This window comes from Psammomys obesus, unplaced genomic scaffold (genome assembly GCF_907164565.1).
Source record: "Psammomys obesus unplaced genomic scaffold, mPsaObe1.curated_primary_1811, whole genome shotgun sequence".
NCBI classification, from domain to species: domain Eukaryota; kingdom Metazoa; phylum Chordata; class Mammalia; order Rodentia; family Muridae; genus Psammomys; species Psammomys obesus.
The window spans coordinates 42791951-42811606 of NW_026585895.1; the positions used below are offsets into that span (position 1 = coordinate 42791951).

At 39.8% G+C, this 19656-nt stretch overlaps 1 protein-coding gene across 1 annotated transcript in view; it reads left to right on the forward strand.

Moving 5' to 3' along the window:
* The first annotated feature begins 823 nt into the window (after nt 1–823).
* The window catches only part of Ppp6c (protein phosphatase 6 catalytic subunit), a 24309-nt gene continuing 5476 nt past the window's right edge, over nt 824–19656 (forward strand). Inside the window, exons 1-4 of the mRNA XM_055600360.1 lie at nt 824–981; nt 13807–13902; nt 15488–15553; nt 17176–17317. Of these exons, the coding sequence (XP_055456335.1) occupies nt 907–981; nt 13807–13902; nt 15488–15553; nt 17176–17317 (379 nt within the window). The 5' untranslated portion in view covers nt 824–906. The remainder of the gene's footprint in view (nt 982–13806; nt 13903–15487; nt 15554–17175; nt 17318–19656) is intronic.

The following is a 19656-nucleotide window of genomic DNA, read 5'->3' on the forward strand; positions in this document are numbered from 1 at the left end:
CCACAGATAGAGATTTTTGTCTATTACGGTAACTGACACTTGTAGGTCTAGCTGCCTCCAAGTGTATCTATACTTCGTTGCTGTTCAATATGCAGTTGTCAAATGAACCAATGTTAAAGCAATATTAGGTGTCAAGAACTGTTCTTGGCACTGGGATACAACAAAGGCAAAGAAAAATTTAAAACCCACAACGCAAACAAACAAACAAACCAAAAAAACCCTTTCTGCCCCATCGTGAAAAATCACACATTTAATTAAGTCAGGATCCTGTTTTCCAGTCTAGGCTCCACCATTTCTGATTCCTTTGAGATTTGGGCCAAGTAACATGTTCAAGCTTTGCATTCCTATCAATCTTAAAAGAACTGTAAAGGAGAAAAAGCGCCAGTATTTGCACAGAATTTGGCATAGGAAATTATTAATATGTGTTTTTTTTTTTCTTCCAAGCCTGTTTCAAATGTCTAGGCCAGGTCTTCACTAGCGCTGGGAAGATGGTAGCTGTAACCCTAACATTAACTGAAGATGCTGACGGGGTGCTTCCACTTTGTGGTTTTCCCTAGAAAACCTGGTTTTTCGGAGGTAAAGTCTGTTGCAAGAATAAAAGAGGAAGAGCGTTTCAATAAAACTACAAGTCCCAGCACTCCTCGCGGCAGACAGCTACGGATCCCAGCAGGTTTCATCGGCAGGACCGCCGGGTTATCCTGGAGATCCGCGGCCCAAAACTTCCGCCTGAGAGTGCGCAGGGCCTGTCGGGTCCCGGAAAAGAAGCGGGTCAGGTTTTGACGTCACTGCGCAGACGCCACTCACGGGTCGGACGTGACGTAAGGAGGGTTCCGGCTTCGGCCTCCGCCGCTGCCTCCGCTACAATAGCCGCCGCCGCTGCCGTCGCCGCGGCTTGTTCTTCCTAAAATGGCGCCGCTGGATTTGGACAAGTATGTGGAGATAGCGCGGCAGTGCAAGTACCTTCCCGAAAACGACCTGAAGGTGAGCCGGGCCGGAGGCCGCCAGCTTGCGAGGCAAGCCCCCTCCGGCTGTGGGCGCCCTCCGGACCGCCCTTCTCCCTCTGCCGGACCCCTGCCGGCGCCCGGTGCCGGCGCGGCGGAGGGCGCTCCGCGGCGTGGCTCGGTCCGGCGCGGCGCGATGCCCAGAACCAGGGGAGCCCGAATTCCCCGAATGCGGCCCCGGCTCCCTGAGGGGAGACCCCGGGGATGTCGCGACCTTTTGTCCCCCACAGGACTCCGAGCCCATGCAGCTCTGCTTAAAGACTCTCTCTAACTCGCTCGGTCTCCCCGGGACGAGCCCGGGCGAGCGGGCAGTGCCCTCGGGATGGGGTCCTCTCAGCAGAGGTGACAGCTGCTGTCTGCCCCAGGGACGCGGCCGCAGTGTCTAAGTCCTGAGAGGTGGGAAGCCGGTGGGCGGGATCGGTGAGGCAGTAATGGGGGGAATGTCAGTGTCCTCCACTTCACTCCCCGAAATTGCGCCTAGGAATGGTAGTTTTCTCGTGACAATTCGGGTGTGGATCCCATTTCTTAGCACGTTGTTGAGCTGTTTAAGTGAATAAGCGATTGCTTAACAAGTAGTTCAGACACCTTCTGAGTGTATGACTTCTGAGTTACTCCCTCATAACTCAAGGTGTCGTTTTCTTACTTTTTTCCAAAGGAGGTCTTACTCAGTTCAGTTAAGAGAATGAATGTAAAGTTAGTAAGCAGTTGGTATACTACTCTTTTCAAACGTGTTTTACTTCTGCTAAAGCTAGTGCATAGGTCCCCATTGGTGTTGTTTATCCGGTGGTTGTTAGTGTCTGTTTTATTCCGTTAACTTTGATTTACTATGTAGTAAGTGGATAAACTCTCAGCATTTAAATTCCTTTTTTTTTTTTTTTTTTTTTTTTTTTTTTTTTTTTTTTTTTTTTTTTGAGACAAGGTTTCTCTTTGTAGCCCTGGCTGTCCTGGAGCTCCCTCTGTAAACCAGTATGTCCTGGAATTCACAGAGATCCTCCTGCCTCTGCCTCCCAAGTAGTGATCCGCCACTGCCTGTCATTATTTGAATTCTTTTCAAGCTGTTTTTATGCCATGAGCTTAAGACTTTTGTTGTTGTTGTTGTTGTTGTTGTTTTTCCCAAGGAAAAAAAAATTACCTTTTTGTTAATTACATTTCTCTTATGGATGATTATCTGTGTCTGTTTTCCCATCCCATTTGATACATGAAATTGATATTTAAATCAGTCAACAAGTATGCAAAATGTTTAAGACCTCATGTATTGGTTGTGTGAAAGTACTTAGCTTATACTTCCATACTGATTGTGTGTAATACATGTGGTTGATACTCATGTTCAGCCACGTGACTCAGTCATTTGTCTCTTCTTTCTGCTTGGTAACTTTTTTGTTTTTGTTTTGTGAGATAGGATCTTAAGGTAGTTTTTTGTTTGTTTGTTTGTTTGAGACGGTTTCTTTGTGTAGCCTTGGTTGTTCTGGACTTCTTTGTTGAGCAGGCTGGCCTCTAACTCAGAGAGATCCATCCACCTGTCTCTGCCTTCCATAGTGCTGGGATTACAGGCATGCACCACCCTGCCCAGCTTTTAAGGTAGTTCTTGTTGGAGGTGGAGAGATATCTCAGTGGTTAAGCACTGGCTACTCTTCCAGAGGACTTGGAAGTTCTAATCCCAGCAAGGACATGGCAGTTTGAAACTTCCAAGGGATCTGATGCCTTGTTCTGGCTTTTGTAGGCACCAGGCACACATGTGTTTCACAGACATACATGCAGACAAAATAGTCCTACACATAAAGTGCAGATATTTTTTTTTAAAAGTTCATGGTGGCCTCCAACCCACCTGAGGATGACCTTGAACTCCTGATCCTCTGCTTCCACTTCCCAAATGCTTTGTCCTAACCAACATACCTGGCTGTGTTATGCTTTTTATTTCCTTCCTGTTTTTTTTTTTAATAAATAAGATTTATTTATAATTAGTTTGTGTGTATGTGGGCACATGGTGCCTTTGGAGGCCAGAGGCACCAGGTCACCCTGGAGTTACAGACAGTTGTGAGCCACCAGGTGTGGGTGATAGAAACTAAATTCAGTGCCTCTCTACAGTCTTAACTATTGAGCAATCTCTCCAGCTCTTAAATATAGATAGATACAGATGTTTTCATGCAGGGTATCATGTAGCCCAAGCTTGCCTTGAATCCCTGGTTCTCCTGCTTCCACCTTAACAGTGGTGTATTTTACTGTGGTGTGGGGTTGAACTAATTTTTTTAAAGATTTATGTGTTATTTTTATTTATGTACACTTATGTGAATGTACGTGCACCATGTGTATCCTGCTGCTGGCAGAGGCAGAGGGCATTCTGTCCCCTGTAATTGGATTTGTAGGTGGTATGAGCCACCAGATGTGTGTGCTGGGAATTGAACCTGAATCTTCAAGAGCAGTATGCTCTTTTAAATCCTGTTGTGTGCTTTTTAAATTTTCAATTAATTAACTAACGAGTTAATTAACTAATTAATTACTTTGTTTATTGAGATAGGGTTTTTCTGTGTGGCCCGGCCTGTCCTGGAGGTTACATAGACCTAGTTGGCCTTGAACTCAGTGATCATCCCTCCCACAATGTGTCTGTGGGGTATGTACACATGAGTACAGATGCCTTCAGAAGCCAGAGGGATTAGATTTCTCTGGAGCTGCAGTTATTGGCTGTTGTAAGCAGCCTGGCCTGGGTGCTGGGAATAGAACGCAGGTCCTCTGCAAAAATAGTATGTGCTCTTAACCACTGTATCTTTTCTCCAGCCCCACATTTATCTGTTTCTTACTAGACTTTTTCCTCTCCCCTTATTTTTTGATTAACTACTGGGAGAAAAAGTCTGAATTTTCTGTATATCCTTAAATTTTTTTTTTTTTTTTCTATCCTGGAAACAGTTAATTTGCTTGCACAGCCAGTCTCTGGTTTATTTTGTTTTCTTGGTTGCCTATTTGTTGAGACAGGGCTTTACCCTGTAGTTAGTCTTCCCTCAGATTCATTTATGTAGCCCAGCCTAGCCTTAAGCTAGCTGCAATTGAAGTCTTCCTGCCTCTGTCTCCTGAGTATTGGAATTACAAATGTGAGTCAGCATTACTGACTATCTAGTGTTTATGAAATTCAACTTTAGCTAGTCTTGGTGGCAAATACTTTTAGTCCTAGCACTCAGAAGGAAGAGGCGGGTGGATTTCTGAGTTTGAGGCCAGCCTTGTCTACGTAGTGAGTTCCAGCCCAGATAGGGCTGCATAGTAAAATTCTACCTCAAATATAAGTAAGTAAGTAAGTAAGTAAATGAATGAATGAATGAATGAATGAATGAATGAATGAATGAATAAATAAATAAATAAATAAGGAAAGAAAGAAAAGAAATTCAATTTTATTTGTCTTCCTTGGCAAAAAGTACAAACTAAAAATAGGTAAGCCAACGAAGCATTCTAGAAAACTTTACTTATTTATTTTAGGTGAATGTCTTGTCTGTATAGCGTGCCATGTGTTTGCCTAGTGTCTGAGGGAATCAGAAGAGGCCTTTAGATCTCCTGGAATTAAGAGTTTCTGGAGGGTTGTTGCAACCATGTGGGTGCTGGGAATTGAACCTAGGTTCTCTGCAAGAACAACAAGTGCTCTTAACCACTGAACCGTCTCTCCAGCCTTGAGTCTTTAAATAACATTTTTTATGATTTTATTTGTTTATATTATGTGTATGGATATTTTACTTGCATGTATGTCTGTGTACCATATGAATGCAGAGCATAAGAGAGCATTGGCTTTCTTTGGACTGGAGTTACAAATGGTTGTGAGCCACTCTGTGGGTGCTGGGTATTGAAACCAGATTCTCTGGGAAAGCAGCCAGTGTTCTTAACTCTCTCCAGCCTCTAGCAGTCTTTTTAGAAGTCTGAACCCCAAAACAAAAGATTCTGCCCAAAGAATAAGAGAAATAATTGGAGACATTTAATATATATTACAGAAAATTTTTTGTTTTTTAAATATTTATTTTTACTATTTTTAATTATGCATTTGTGTGTGTGTGTTTGTGTGTGTGTGTGTGCGCACACATTTGTGAGCAGGTGCCTGAGGAGACCAGAGACATTGAATCCCATGGAGCTGGAATTATAGGTGCTTGTGAACTGTCTAATGTATCTGGAAACTAAGTTTGTATCCTCTGCTAGAGTACTATGCATTGTTTAAAGCTCTGTTTTCATTTTATGTGTATGAATGTTTTGCTTGTGTGTGGCATATGTGTGCAGTGCTTATGAAAGCTAGAAGAAAGCATCAGATACTCTGGAATTGGAGTTATAGACAGATTTAAGCTGCCATGTTGGTTCTCAAAGCTGAATCCGGGCTCTCTGCAAAAGTAGCAAGTGCTCTTAACCATTAGGCTATTTCTCTAGCCCCTTCCTTGTATTTTAAATTAATTAGAAGTTGGAGGCATTAAGAAATTTGTGTTTCTAAATGAACTTAAATTGGAAATGGTTAGTTCGCTAATCCTAGGTGTATTGAAGGAATGAAAGTGAGCAGACATTGGTGAAATGCCTTAAAGGGCATCTACATGGCAGACTCCACAGAATACAACCTAAAGTACAGATTTCTTCTATATTGTGTATACGCTCTAATAATGCACATATGTACTGAGGCCAGAGGTCAGCCTCAAGTGTCTGCCTCAGTCCCTATGTACCTTGGCGTTTTGTTTTGTTTTGTTTTTGCTTGTTTGTTTGTTTTTGAATTTTTGTTTTGCTTTGCTTTCGTTAAAATGGTCTTTTGCTAGATCATAGATTCTGGTAGGCTGGCTAACCAGCCACCCTCAGGAATCTATAAAATTACAAGGATGTCACACCATGCCTGGCTTTAAAAATAAATTAATTAATTTAAAATGTAATATAGGTTTGGGGAATTGAATTGAGGTTTTCATGTTTCATACTTTATTGACTGAACCATCTTTCCAAATTCAAAGTAGAGATTTCATACCTGGACAAGTAGAAAAATGAGTAATAATAGTGTTGATATGTGTATTATAATGTAAAGATTGTAAATAATAATACTGAAGCTTAAGAGGTTTCATCTTCTGTTGTATTAGAGATTGAATCCAGCACCTTGTGCTTGCTAGACAAAACTTCTATCACTAAAGTATAACCTGAATCCTGTAAATTCTTACCCTCACTTTTGGGGAGAGATCTAATTCTGGAAAGATGGCTCAGATTAAAAGTGCCTATATTCAACCACAGTCCCTACATGGCAACTCAGAACCATCTGTAATTCTAGTCCCAGAAGATCTAATGACCTCTTCTGGCCTCCTTGGGCACTAAACAAATATGTGCATGCCCAGGGCACACAGACATACATTCAGGTAAAAACACTCACACATAAAATAAAAAATAAATAAAATCTCAAAAAAAAAAAAAAAAGATTTTTGGAGATTACTTGTGGGGTAGAGCACTTTGTTAGAATGAATGGAACAGTTGACTTGATCCCCAGCAATGAGGAAAACCAGACTGGGGGGCAGAGGTAGAAGTTCAGAATTTCAAGGCCGTCCTTATCTATATATAAATTTGAGGCTAGCCTGTGCTCCATGAGATCCTGTCACAAAAAATAAAATCTGATGAAGGGTTCTATAGCTAATACTGAGATTGTCTCCTCTCTTTCTGTTTTTTGAGACAGGGTTTTGCTATGTAGCCCTACCTAGCCTTGAATTCAGGGCAGTTATTCTCATCAGCCTTCCTAGTTCTGGGATTACATGTGTGTGTCACCTTGTCTGGCCACCATGCCAGGCCACACTATGCTCTTTGTTTAATGCTAGAAGAATATTTTCTAAGTCCTTTTTGATAATGCCTGGTGTCGTTTGTCTGTTTGGCTCCAGAGTCATATTCTTTTGTGTCATTCTAAAATATTCTGTAGCAGCATTGCTTAGTATAAACATAATGCCTCCAGTTCTCTAGTAGCTGCATTTTTTTTTAAACATATAACCAAGTAAAGGACGCTGGGGAGATTGCTGTCTTCACCAGTGTGTGCTGTTCATGTAGAGAACCTGAGTTTGGTTCCCAGAGCCCAGGTTGTACAGCTCACACAGCTACGAGAGATCTAATACTCCTTCTTGCCTCCTCAGGAATCTGACTTATGGATGCATTTACACCTCTCTGCATATGCACATGCTGAAAGCTAAAATAAAGCTGGGCATGATAGTGCGTGAGTTCAGTCCTAGCACTTGAGGCAGAGGCAGATCTCCTGAATTCAAAGCCAGTCAGTCAACACAACCTTGTTTCAAATAAAAAGAAACAAAATAAAATAAAATGTCTTGGGACAGTGGAGGTGGCTCTTCAAATCAGAGAGCTTATTGCTCCTGGCAAAGGACCTGAGTTTGGTTCCCAACACCTACCCACAGTGAGTGGTTCACAACTGCTCTAGAGGGAATCCAACACCTCTGGCCTTTTCTGACACCTAAACTCATGTGCACAGACCCACATCATACATACAATTTTAAAATAATTAAAACAGATTGTTCAAAATGCAGGTAAAATGAATATTCTTACCAATTCCCTTACGAAGTGTATATCAGAAAGACAGAAATCAGGGCCTTGTACATATCAGACAAGAACTGACTACAGTGTTTCTCCCTCTTTTTCTCCCTGTGCATGAGTGTGCATGGTGTGTTTTAAAACGGGTTTCCAGACTTAGGCTGGACTTAAACTTAATGTGGCTAAACATGGTTTTGAACTCCCCCATTCTCCTGTGTTCATCTCTAAAGTTTTGGGATTACAGGTTTGGAACACCATGCTGAACTATTTCTTTAAGTAGCCCCTTTTGTCAAGTAATATGTCATATGAGTACCAAGGATAGAATTAGACATATCTCTCTGTCCTTGGTGGTCTCTCAGTATAAGAAAGGGACATTAAAGAAATGATCCTTATACAGTGTAGCATGTGCTCTAATAGAAGGCTAAACTCAGTGTGAGTTTGTTTCTGTTTTTGAGACAATGTCTCACTTTTGGCTTTGTTTACAGAGTCTTCCTGCCTCTGGTGCTGAGATCACAGGTATGCACCTGAGTTACATCTCCCCTCCCCCACCCCCAGTGTTTATATACACTAGAAATATGTAATTTTGAGATATTAATACATGGCTAACTAAAAGGAAAGGTCAATTTAGAAAAAACTTACAGAGATACATTCTTTCTTTTTGAAACAAGGTCTCACTATGTAGGCCTCGCTGGCCTGGAACTTGCTAGGTAGCCTAGGCTGGCCTTGAACTCAAGAGATCCACTGGCCTCCCAAGTGCTTTGATTAAAGGTCTGGCCTCTATTCCTGGCTATGGAGAGATACTGTTTTGGTGGTGGTGGGTTTTTTTTTGTTGTTTTTTTTTTTTTTGGGGGGGGGGGTTAGATTTTTTGTTCTGTTTTGTTTTGTTTTGTTTTGTTTTTGAGACAGAGTTTCTCTGTGGAACAGCCTTGGCTGTGTTGTGTGTAGACCAGGCCTCAACTTGTAGAGATCTGCCTGCCTCTGCCTGGGGAGGTGCTGGGATTAAAGGCCTGTGCCACCACCTCCAGCTAGAGATACACTGTTATACGTAGTAAGAATCTACAAAATCTTAAAGAAAATGTCTGAATGGATTTTTCTGATTGTTCTCATGGAATATTCTTGAGGGATTTTTAAGGGCAGTAAAGGGAGATTTGAGAAATAATATTCTGGCAACATGATGTACCATGGACTGGAATAGGACATAACTGTCATAGAAACATGTTGTGATAAAGGTCTGCACCTAGAAAGCAGAGACAGCAGGCTCACAGGTTCAAGATCTTCAGCTGTGTAGAGAACCTGGGCTGCATGGGACACTCTGAAAACAACAACAAAACCAATATATTTGAAGGTCAAGAGGGAACGGGGAGACAGGAGCAGAGAACAGAATGGGAAACCATGAGTATGTATTTTGAGGAAGAAATAGATAAGAGAGATAGGGCCTCTTAAGAGTGGGGCCATAAAACTCTTACTGTCTGAGAATTAAGATTTAACTGAACAAGATGAGGAAAGGAACATAATTTGCCCTGAATTTGAGATAAGATCAAGAATCTGGTGGGGTTTTGTTTGTTTGTTTTTTGTTTTTTAAGATTGTGACTTGACTAGTAAGAGAAGCTATGTTTTCCACAAACCAAACAATAAACAAAGCTCAGAAGGGTTTGGGAGAAGGGCAGCCTATGTCTTGACCATGATATGTCTGGGCTCTGTAAGGCCACTGTAGTGCAGTTGCTGACCTACAAAGGGTATTTATACTGAAGTTTCATAGACTTTTCTTTATTTTGTGGGTAACTGATAGGAACTTACATGCTACTTCTGTTATTTGGTCAGCTTTGTAGTACTAGAGATTGAAGTCAGGACCCCTTGATTGTTAGACAGTTGTCTGCTACTGGGCCATATCCAAAGCTGTAAGCCCTTGCTGAATCAGAAATGAAAGGCAGTGCTTTGGCTCAGGGACATTGCTCTCTAAATCCTCACTTTTTGTCATCTACAGAACTAACATTCACAGGAAGCAGTTATAATTTTACACTAATTAGAATACCTGGGTTAGATGAAGGATAAAGGATCATACCTAAGTAGTTGACATGCCTTCTCCAGACATTCAGCCTTTGAGGTTGACAAGGTTTATTGGTGATGTTCTTTAGTTTATGGTTCAGGGAGGGTGGGCTACTTACCAGACAGAACTTGCAGTTTGGGAGTCGTTATGAAGTAGGAGATCCAGCCTCAATTGGGTAAAGACTCTAGCAAACTGGAATGTGGGAACTGTGGAGTCTTTCAGGATTCCAACAGGATTATGATCGCTTTCAAAATATTTATTAAATGATAACTTGTTTTGTTCCAGAAAGGATAGTGGGTATTTTCTAAAGATGTGTCAGTAAAGCAGTAAAAAAACTAAATAAAGAAAAACAATTCAAAAAATAATTTAAGATGGAGCCAGCAGTGAAAGGAAGCATGGTATATAAAATAAATGCTGCAGTGACCAGGCCACTTTCTAAAAATTACACTTTGAAGCATTCTAGGAGCTGACTAATTTTAGATCGTAAGGTATTTAAGATGTTTAAAAGTAGGAGCTACTCAAGGAAATCATTGACCCTGATAGAGGGAACAGAGGCATTTCTCCCTTATATTCTCCTTAAAGGCTCCTAAAGGTCTGGTCATAGTATCTTGTGTATCTTGTTTATAGTCCACACAGTAACAAGCTCCAGTTAGAGGCTTTATTCAATACTGAAATCATGTTACTACAGATTGATTGTGTGGCATTAAAGTATAATTTGGGGGGAAAAACAAGTCAAAAAGAAAGGTAATATGAAAGTGAAGGCAGTCCTCCCTAAATCAGCGCTTCTTAAACTTTTTCATCCACAACCCCTTTTCGTCTAAGAGTTTTATGAAAGCCCTGGTATAAAAGTATATAAGTCAGACATTTTTACTCATAATTATAAAAATTTATTTTAAAATTACTTTAAAACAAGTCCTTGGACATCTTCCTTCTCAGCACGCAGGAATCAAAGGCTGGCCGATCCCCAGAGTTTGAGGACAGCCTGGTCTACAGAGCGAGTTCCAGGACAGCTGGGGCTACTCAGGGAAACCCTGTCTCAAAAAAAATAATAATGATGATGATGATGATGGTGATGGCGATGCCCTTGGTATGCACGTAATTAGTAAAATGGAATCAAATTTGCATGCTAGTAAAATGTGTTTATAAGTCTTAGGTGAATATTAAATACTGTGAGACATTTTCAGCATTTTCAGTATTGATGGATATTTTGATTTTATGAGGGGAATGTTCAGTTCATCATTATATAAATATATAACACAGAATTACAGAACTATTTCAGAAATTGTTGAAAATTGTGATTCTGCCTTAATCCCAAGCCAAAGTTTAGTGATTTAAAAAAAAAAAAAAAAAAAATGAAAGTAAGGCCCAGACATGGCAATGCAGCACACTTTTGATCTCAGCACTTGGAAGGCAAAGGCAGTCAGTTGACAGCTAGCCTGGTCTACATGGGAAGTTACAGAAAGCCAGGACTCTGTAGAGAGAAAAAAATGCTGTCTCGGGGAAAAAAAGAAAAGAAGAAGGAAGGAAGAATTGAAACTAAAGTTAGCCACTCAAGCAACAATTCTTGTTATTTATCAATTAATTTTAGTATTTTACTTTTTTGTTTCTTTGAGACAGGTTGAGCTCAGATTGGTCGCCAACTATGTAGTTGAGGTTGTCCTTGAACTTTTCATCCCCTGCCTCTACCTCCAAAGTGCTGGGATTATAGAGTGTGCCACTGTGTCCGGTTTATATGGTAGTAAGGATTAAACACGAGTATATTTGAAGGGGGCTTTGCAAGTATTCATCAGAATACTCCGCTGAATAAGCTACATCCTTAGCCCTGTCTTAAATATATTCTAAACTTCTTGTATTTGCATTTATTTTTAAAATTTTATACTGATCTCTTTATTCCTTTTATCAAACTACTTTAATTGTAGTAGCCTTAGCATATTCTTTAATAATTGATATATCAATAAACTTAATATCAGTATTGTTTTCCAAAATTAGCCTAGTAAATTTTACAGTTTTTTTTTTCCTCTAAATAAAGCCAGTTGAGTTTTTAATTTGTCCTGCCACCCAATCCTGCCAAGGAAATCGCTATTTTTAAATTATGAGAAATAGCTTAGAGTTTAAGAGCACTGGTTGCTCTTCCAGAGGTCATGAGTTAAATTCCCAGCAACTACATGTTGGCTCACAACCATCTATAATGAGATCTGGTGCCCTGTTCTGGTGTACAGGTCTACATGCAGACAGGACATTGTATATATAATAAATAAATAAATCTAAAATTATGTTAGGTTTCCATATTAATGATAAGAGACCTTTTCAGTCTAATGTTTTGTGTTCATCAAGCAGTGAACTTTCCACAATTCAGTCTTCTGTAATGCGATTTCCCCCACCCACCATGCCTAGGAGATGGCAGAGTACTGAGGGTTGCCCACTGTAGAAAACACTTTTGTGTAGGCTCTTACTACTTTATATTTTCTTTTCCAGCAATGTGCTTATACTGGCTGCTTTGCCCAAATGTTTACTAATGGAAAATGTTTTTTATTATCCTTCATTTATCCCTGGAAGGCTTGAGGCTTGATGTAAGCTTAAAATACTTGTGAGAGGTCATAAACTGAAGTCTACAATGAGGCCAAGATCTGACCGCAATTCATTCTGCTTCAGAAACCTCTGTGTTTAATCAGTTTCCTTTTCTAGTATAGACTGAAAGAACTGCTAGCTAGACAGACTCCATTTACAGACTAGCGATGCAAACATGTTTTAGATGAGGGGACTGCTCTATGCCTAATACTTCTTCCACCAAGAGGCAGCCCTTTCTCCAGGTAGAACAGAATCCATAGTTATGTTTATAAATCACGTTATAAAATTTTTAAACCAAAAATAATTCCAGAGATATATAAAGTCTCATTAAAAGAGGATGAAAGAAAGGAAACATGTTGGAGAACCCTGAGGGAGGAGACTCGTGGCAGTTGCAGGTACCATGACATGCATGTGGAGGTCAGAGGACATATTGTGGGAATTGGTTCACTCCACCATATGGATCACAAGCATGGAACTCAGGTTAAGCTTTGTGGTAAGTGCTTCAACCTGCTGAACCAACTCTATGGCCTCTGATCTCTATGGCTCCGCTCTTCATTTTTGTAATTTTAGCATTAATGAATTTTATATAGGGACTGGAGAGATGGTTCAATGGTTAAGATTGTTGACTGCTCTTCCAGAGTGCCTGGGTTCCATTCCCAGCTACCTACATGGTGGTTCACTACCATGTATAACTCCAGTTCCAAGGGATCTGATGCCCTCTTCTGGTCTCACAGACACCAGGCATGCATGTGGTGCACAGACATATGTGCAAACACAACACCCGTTCACATAAAATACAATAATAAAATATTTTTTTAAAAAAGAGTTTTATGTAGCTGAGTGTGATGATATACTCTGTAATCTTAGTGCCCTCACAAGTGAGGGCAGAGGATGGGTTCATAGTCTGGGACATAGCTAATTGAGGCCAGTCTGAGGTAGAAGAGCCCGTGTCTCAATCAGCAGCAACAAAAGAATTGTATGTAAATGGAATCATGCAGTATGCTTGGATTCTTCTGTCAGTGTAAGACCCTTGAAATTAATCAGGTTGTGGTGTAGCAGTAGTTCATTTTAGAGTAGAATTCCATGTTATACAGGTAGACTGATATTTTTATGTAAACTTAGTGCAATTCTTGGATCATATGGTGAATACGCAGTTTCAATTTCCTTTTTTTGTAATGGAAGTGGGTAAGTGTAGTATGTCTCAAGCTGACATGGAATTCTCTATGTAGTCCCAGGAAGGCCTTGAACTCCTGATCCTCCTGTTTCTATTTTCCAAGGTGCAGGGTTTATAGGTGTGAGCTTTTATCTGCTAATAAAAAAATACTTCTTTTTATTTTTGTTTGAATGAATGATACAGTTTCAAAGGGAAGGACTTAAAGTTGGAGGTGCTGAAGAATTGGCTCAGTGGTTAAGAGCACTTGTTGCTTTTGCTGAGGACCTGGCTTTAGACCCAGTCCCCACAAAACAGCTCACATTAACTGTAGCTTCAGGAAATCTGACGCCTTTTTCTGCCTTCCTCAGACACGAGGCGGGTAGTGATATATGCAGGCCAAATACTCGTGCACATAAAATATTTTTAAAGGAAACTTGGTTTTTCTAAATGTTAGTCCTTGCAGTTTTTTATATTTGACCCTTAGTTGTAATATTGTAGAAGTTGACATTTTCTTTCCACTCTCCTTTCAGCGGCTGTGTGACTATGTTTGTGATCTGCTCCTGGAAGAGTCGAATGTTCAGCCAGTGTCAACGCCAGTAACAGTATGCGGGGACATACATGGACAGGTAATTTCACAAGGAAATTTTAGGGTTTGTACTGTCAGTGATGCAGTTTTCTGATTTTTGCTACAAAATATACAAAACAAAACTCAGCTGGTAGTTAGGTGGTGGTAGTTTTCATGCTATGAGTGGTTTCTGGCTCACTATACTAGCAAATAAAAGCAGGGGCCAAATATTTCATGAACTTGTAATTCCACTTGTGAAGTGTATAGACTGCTGTGTTGTTCTGTGGACTGGTATGAGGTGTTCTATGAGGATGGAAGATGCAAAATATTGTTTTAAGTACTTTCCTTATTCATTCATGTCTTATTAAAATCTTCTGAAATTTTTCTTCAGTAAAGCAAATTGTTACATGATCTTATAGTAAGTCACTGATAGAATGAGATGAAAAAGATTTAGTTCATTTTTTTCATTGGGACTGTAGGGCCTGAAATACCGCTGGCTTTTATTTTTTAACTTTAAATTTTATTATTTTTACGTGTGTGTTTTGTGTTGTATAATATGCATGTGTGTGCAGGTGCCCATGGGGGCTAGAGGGGTTAGAGTTCTTGCAATAGGAGTTGCAGGTGGTAGTGAGCCACCTGATGTGGGCGCCAGTAATTAAACACAGGTCCTCAGGAAGAGCTGTGCATACTCTTAACCACTGGGCCATCTCTCCAGCCCCCACCTGCTGCTTTGTTTGTAACAATTTTTTTTTGTTTTGTTTTGTTTGTTTGTAACAGTTTTAAAGCACTGACTAGAGATCATACTTTAACATTAGATCCTACTGTTAGTATTCTGCCTCTGTGCTAACTTTACCTGATTTGTAAAAGTTTATTACTGGGAACTAAAAGCTGAAAAGCTTATTCATAGCCTATAGTATACATACAGTGTAGTTGGGACTGTGGGACCTGGAATATATTATGAACATCAATCACTCTACCACTCATCTGACTGTCTGCAAGTTTCCTTTTTAAAGGTATAAAGGTGTAAAGGAGCAAAATGTGTTTAATTTGGCCCTGAATAGAGGCTACTTCATAAATAAAATACATTTTGGCTACTTACAAAGCTATTTCCTTTTTGCTTTTTCAAGTACTTTTCTGGGCAGTGGCAGTCCTGCCTCAGTGGCCTAAGTACAAGAATCATAAGTCTGAGCTTCTTCTGTTTTTATTTTGGCTTTTTAAAAAATATTTCTATTTTATGTGTATAGATATTTTTGTCTGCATTCCTGGTATCTATGGAGGCTGAAAGAGGGCTTTGGATTTCTTGGAACTGGAGTTACAGGTGGTTATTTGTTGCAGTATAGCTAAAAGGAACTAGAGAGGGTGTTAGATCCCCTGGGACTGGAGTTACAGGTGATTGAGAGCCACCATGTGGGTCCTGGAATCAGATGAGGTGTTCTGGGGAAGCAGCCAGTGGTTTTAACCTCTGAGCTACCTCTCCAGTTTCTACCAACTTGTTTTTACCTTAACAAAAACAAATCCACTAAAATTCTTCTTACGAATGTAAATATTTGAGGTCTTTTTAACTATTTCTTTACATATCTCATTCTCAGTTTATCTTAGTCATTCACTGGAATTTGTAACTAGCATATATTACTTTTCTTTTACAGTTTTATGATCTTTGTGAACTGTTCAGAACTGGAGGTCAGGTTCCTGACACAAACTACATATTTATGGTATGTAAACACTGTAATGCCAATTGCTTATTTAAAATCAGAAGGAACCACTTATTGCATGAAAATTCTATAATAATTGCTATTTAAATGTATGGAAAAGAGAGTCAGTACTTTCCTGTATTTTGTCATGTCTTCTAGTTGCATGTAATGCTGTATTTGTAAACCTATACAAATAGGACTGAATTATGACTGCCAATGATGGCAGGAGGACCACGTAGAACCCCTGGTTTAGTTTGTAGATGGATGAATACATGAAGGTACAGTTTGTATTTCATACTTTTCCCTAATACACACTTGCTATTATAGTGGATTTTTTAAAATTTTCCTTTTTGGATATAATGTTGAATTTTTCTGAACTGTGTGTGTGCGTGCATGCATGTGCATGTATGTGTATGTATGTGTGCACATGAGTACATGGAGACCATTGGACAACCTTGGATGTTGTTCCTTAGTTACCATCCACTTGTTCTTGAAACAGATCTCTCATTACCCTAGAACTCCCTAAGTAAGGTAGGCTGGCTCTCAGCAAGTTTCTGGGTTCTACCTGTCTCTGCCTTCCCAGTAACTGGATTACCAGCACATGGCACCAGGCCTCACTGTTTCTTTGTGGGATCTGTGGATTGAATTTAGGTAAGGCCTCATACCTGCCTGACTATGTACTTTATCCACTAAGCAATCCTCTCAGCCAGTTAATGGGGGAAAAAACAAACTTTTGAAGACGTATTATTTTATGTGTCTGAGTGTTTTATTTGCATGTGTGTCTGTACTACATGTGCGCCTTCTGCCTGTGATGGTCAGAAGAGCCCATTAGATCCTATGGAACTTGAGGGAACCACTTGTGGATGCCAGTAATTGAATCCAGGCCCTTTGTGAGAACAAGTACCATTACAAAGTTCTCTGTCGCCTTCCTAATTATTATTAATATTTTGTTTTATAATTTATTATTTTTATGTGTATAAGTGTTCTGCCTACATGTATGTCTATGTACCACATGCACGTTTGGTGTTCATGGAAGCCAGAAGAGGGTGTCACCACCCTGAAACTGGGTGGTTGTTACAAGTGGTTGTTAGCTACCAGGGTGGTGCTGGCAATAGAAAGAACTTGGGTCCTCAGAGAAAACAGTCAGTGCTCTTAACCACTAAACCACATCTCCAATGCTGTATTACTATTTTTAAAGCTATTTTCTGAATATTGGTATTATATTGGCCCAAGACAGACATTAATTGGAAGTGTAAGTAGTATTTGTATATGTAGGGGTTTGGGGATCTCACTGTATTATCCTGGCTGACCTGAGGCTCTCTAGGCAGACCAGGCTTACTCTACACTTTATTGCCTTGAGACATAATCCTTCACTGAGCAATAAACTCTGTAGACTGGCCTGGTGGCAAGCTCCCAGGCTTCACCTTCTCAGTCTTCCAGTGCTTGGATTATCAGCATGTGCAGCCATCTTTTTACATGGGTACTAGGGTCTCAAAGTTCTTCAGGCTTGTAGAGAAACAGCTCCTGTTTCTAAATAATTTTTGAAGAAATTATTTTTAAAAACAATGTACAGCTCTTTATTGTATTTTGGGAGGCTATTATAACTATTGTATGGTTTGTAACTGTAAACTTTTACTTTACAGGGTGATTTTGTAGACAGAGGTTACTATAGTTTGGAGACCTTCACTTATCTTCTTGCACTAAAGGCTAAATGGCCTGATCGTATTACACTTTTAAGAGGAAATCATGAGAGTAGACAGATAACACAGGTGTATGGATTTTATGGTAAGACTTTCTTTTCTCTGATTCTGAGTTGTATTTTACTTTTGGAGGGAAAGGTCGTATAAATTATATGTACTTTGTTTTTGTTTTCTGCTTTACTCCACATCTCCCCCAATCAACTGAAAATACTGACATATAGTGAAAGGCTGAATGCTATTACTAAGGCTTTGGTTGTACATCTTTCTAAATTAGTGTGAAAAAAAATGTAATCTTAAATTTCCCACCTTGAATCACTTTGAGTGCTTGTTAAAAGTGCAGATTGTGAGCCTGTGAGGTGGCCTAGTAAGTAAAGGCACTCAGTACTAAGCCTGATAGACTGAGTTTGTTTACCACATGGTGGACAGAGAGAACTAACTCCTGAATGTTATTTGCCGACCTCCACACATGTGTTCTGCAGCATAACTCCCAACGAATGAATAAATATAATAAAAAAATCTAAAAAATTGTTGTATTATTAATTATGTCTATATTTGTTTGTGTGTGCATGTGGGTATGTGCATGTGAGTTTTGAGTCTTCTTAGAGTCCAGAGGCTTCTGGAGCTGGAGTTACAGACAGTTATGAGTTGCCTGACGGGTAATGGGAATTGAACTCCAGTTTACAGCAAGGAGTCTTAACTGCTGAGCTATCTTTCCAATCCCAATTTAAAATTAAAAAAAAAAAAAACAACTGTGTATTTCTGGGTCTCACTTTAAACATTATAATCAAATTCTTTCAGAGTAGGATCCTAGAATCTACTGAAGGTGGATGCTGTGCACAAGACTGGGGTTTTATCTGCACGTGTCCTCCCATCCCCCCCTTTTCTTTCTTCCCTCTGTATTGGCCTGTGTGGGACATTGAACCCAGAACATACACATATTAGGCAAGCCCTCTACTACCAAGCTATACCCGCAGTCCTTCCTTAATGCTGTGTTGTGTACTTAGTCGTTTCACTTCCTTAATCTTTTGGTTGTTTTTTTTGTTTTTGACAGGATGTCTCCATAGAGACCCATAGAGGCCTAGAAGTCACTGTCATCCTGGCTGACATGATCACATGATCCTGTGGCAGCCTCCTGAATCCTATGATTTTGGAATATTTGGAAAAACATGAGATTTCTTGAGGATAGGATACAAATCTAAACAGTTATATTTTATATATAGTATAATTTTATTATAGATTATGTTATATAAAATATAATTTTATATATTATAATATGATAGAAAGAAAGAAATTTTGTATAATACAGATTGAGTATTCCCAATCTGAAAATCCACACCCCAAATCATCATTTGTAAAGTCTGAAGCTTTGAGCACTACCATGACACTCAAAAGTTTCAGGTTTACAGTGCTTTTGTTTTTAATGTGCCAAGCACATGCCCAGGACATACAAACTAAGAACTCTTTCACTGAGCTACATACACCCCAAGCCCCAAAATCTGAAATCTGAAATGCTATGGAGCACAAACATTTGTTTCTTTTTACTTTTTCTTTCATTGTTTCTGGAATTTTGAGGCAGGATGTTGCTACATAGATCTGGATGGGCTAGAGCTTGCTGTGTGGCCCAGGCTGGCCTTGAACCTGTGTCTTCCTGCAAGCCTTATGCTCCTAAATGTTAGGATTAGAGGCCTGAGCATTCAAATGGGATGAACTCAGACAAGGCATATGAAACAACTGTTTATTTGAGGCAGAATTGCATTCTGTAGCTCAGGCTGGCCTAGGAGGCACTACATGTCCCAGGTTAGCCTCAAAACTGAAACAGTCTCCCAGTTGCTGGCTGAATATTTGTTTGCTTGCTTGCTTGCCTATTTATGGACAGTATCATTCTGCAGCCCAGGCTAGTCAAAAAGTCAGTATCCTAATGGCCTGAAGATGGTGGTATCCTCCTACCTTAGCCTCCCAAATTCTGGGATTATGGATGTGTATCCCCATATCTGGCACAGTGCTATGTTTACATGTTTTGGGGTTTTGTTATTGTTTGTTAAGTTAGGATCTCTCTGCCTAGTTCTGGTTGTCCTGGAACTCACTATGTATACCAGCGGCCTTGCTCATAGATCTGCCTGCTTCTGCCTCCTGACCACTGAGATTAAAGGCATGTGCCACCACATTCTGCTTAATTTTTTAAGGAAATATGGAAATAAACATTTAAAATTTTGTATGTGTGTGCACATGCTTGCACCATGGCCATGTTTGGAGGTCAGACAACAATTTATAAGAATTGGTTCTTTTCTTCAACCATGTGGGTTCTGGGGATTGAACTCAGGTTATCAGGCTTGGTGGCGAGCCTGAAAATATTATTCTAATCTTTATTTTATCTAAATGTGTGTGTGTGTGTGTGTGTGTGTGTGTGTGTGTGTGTGTGTGTGT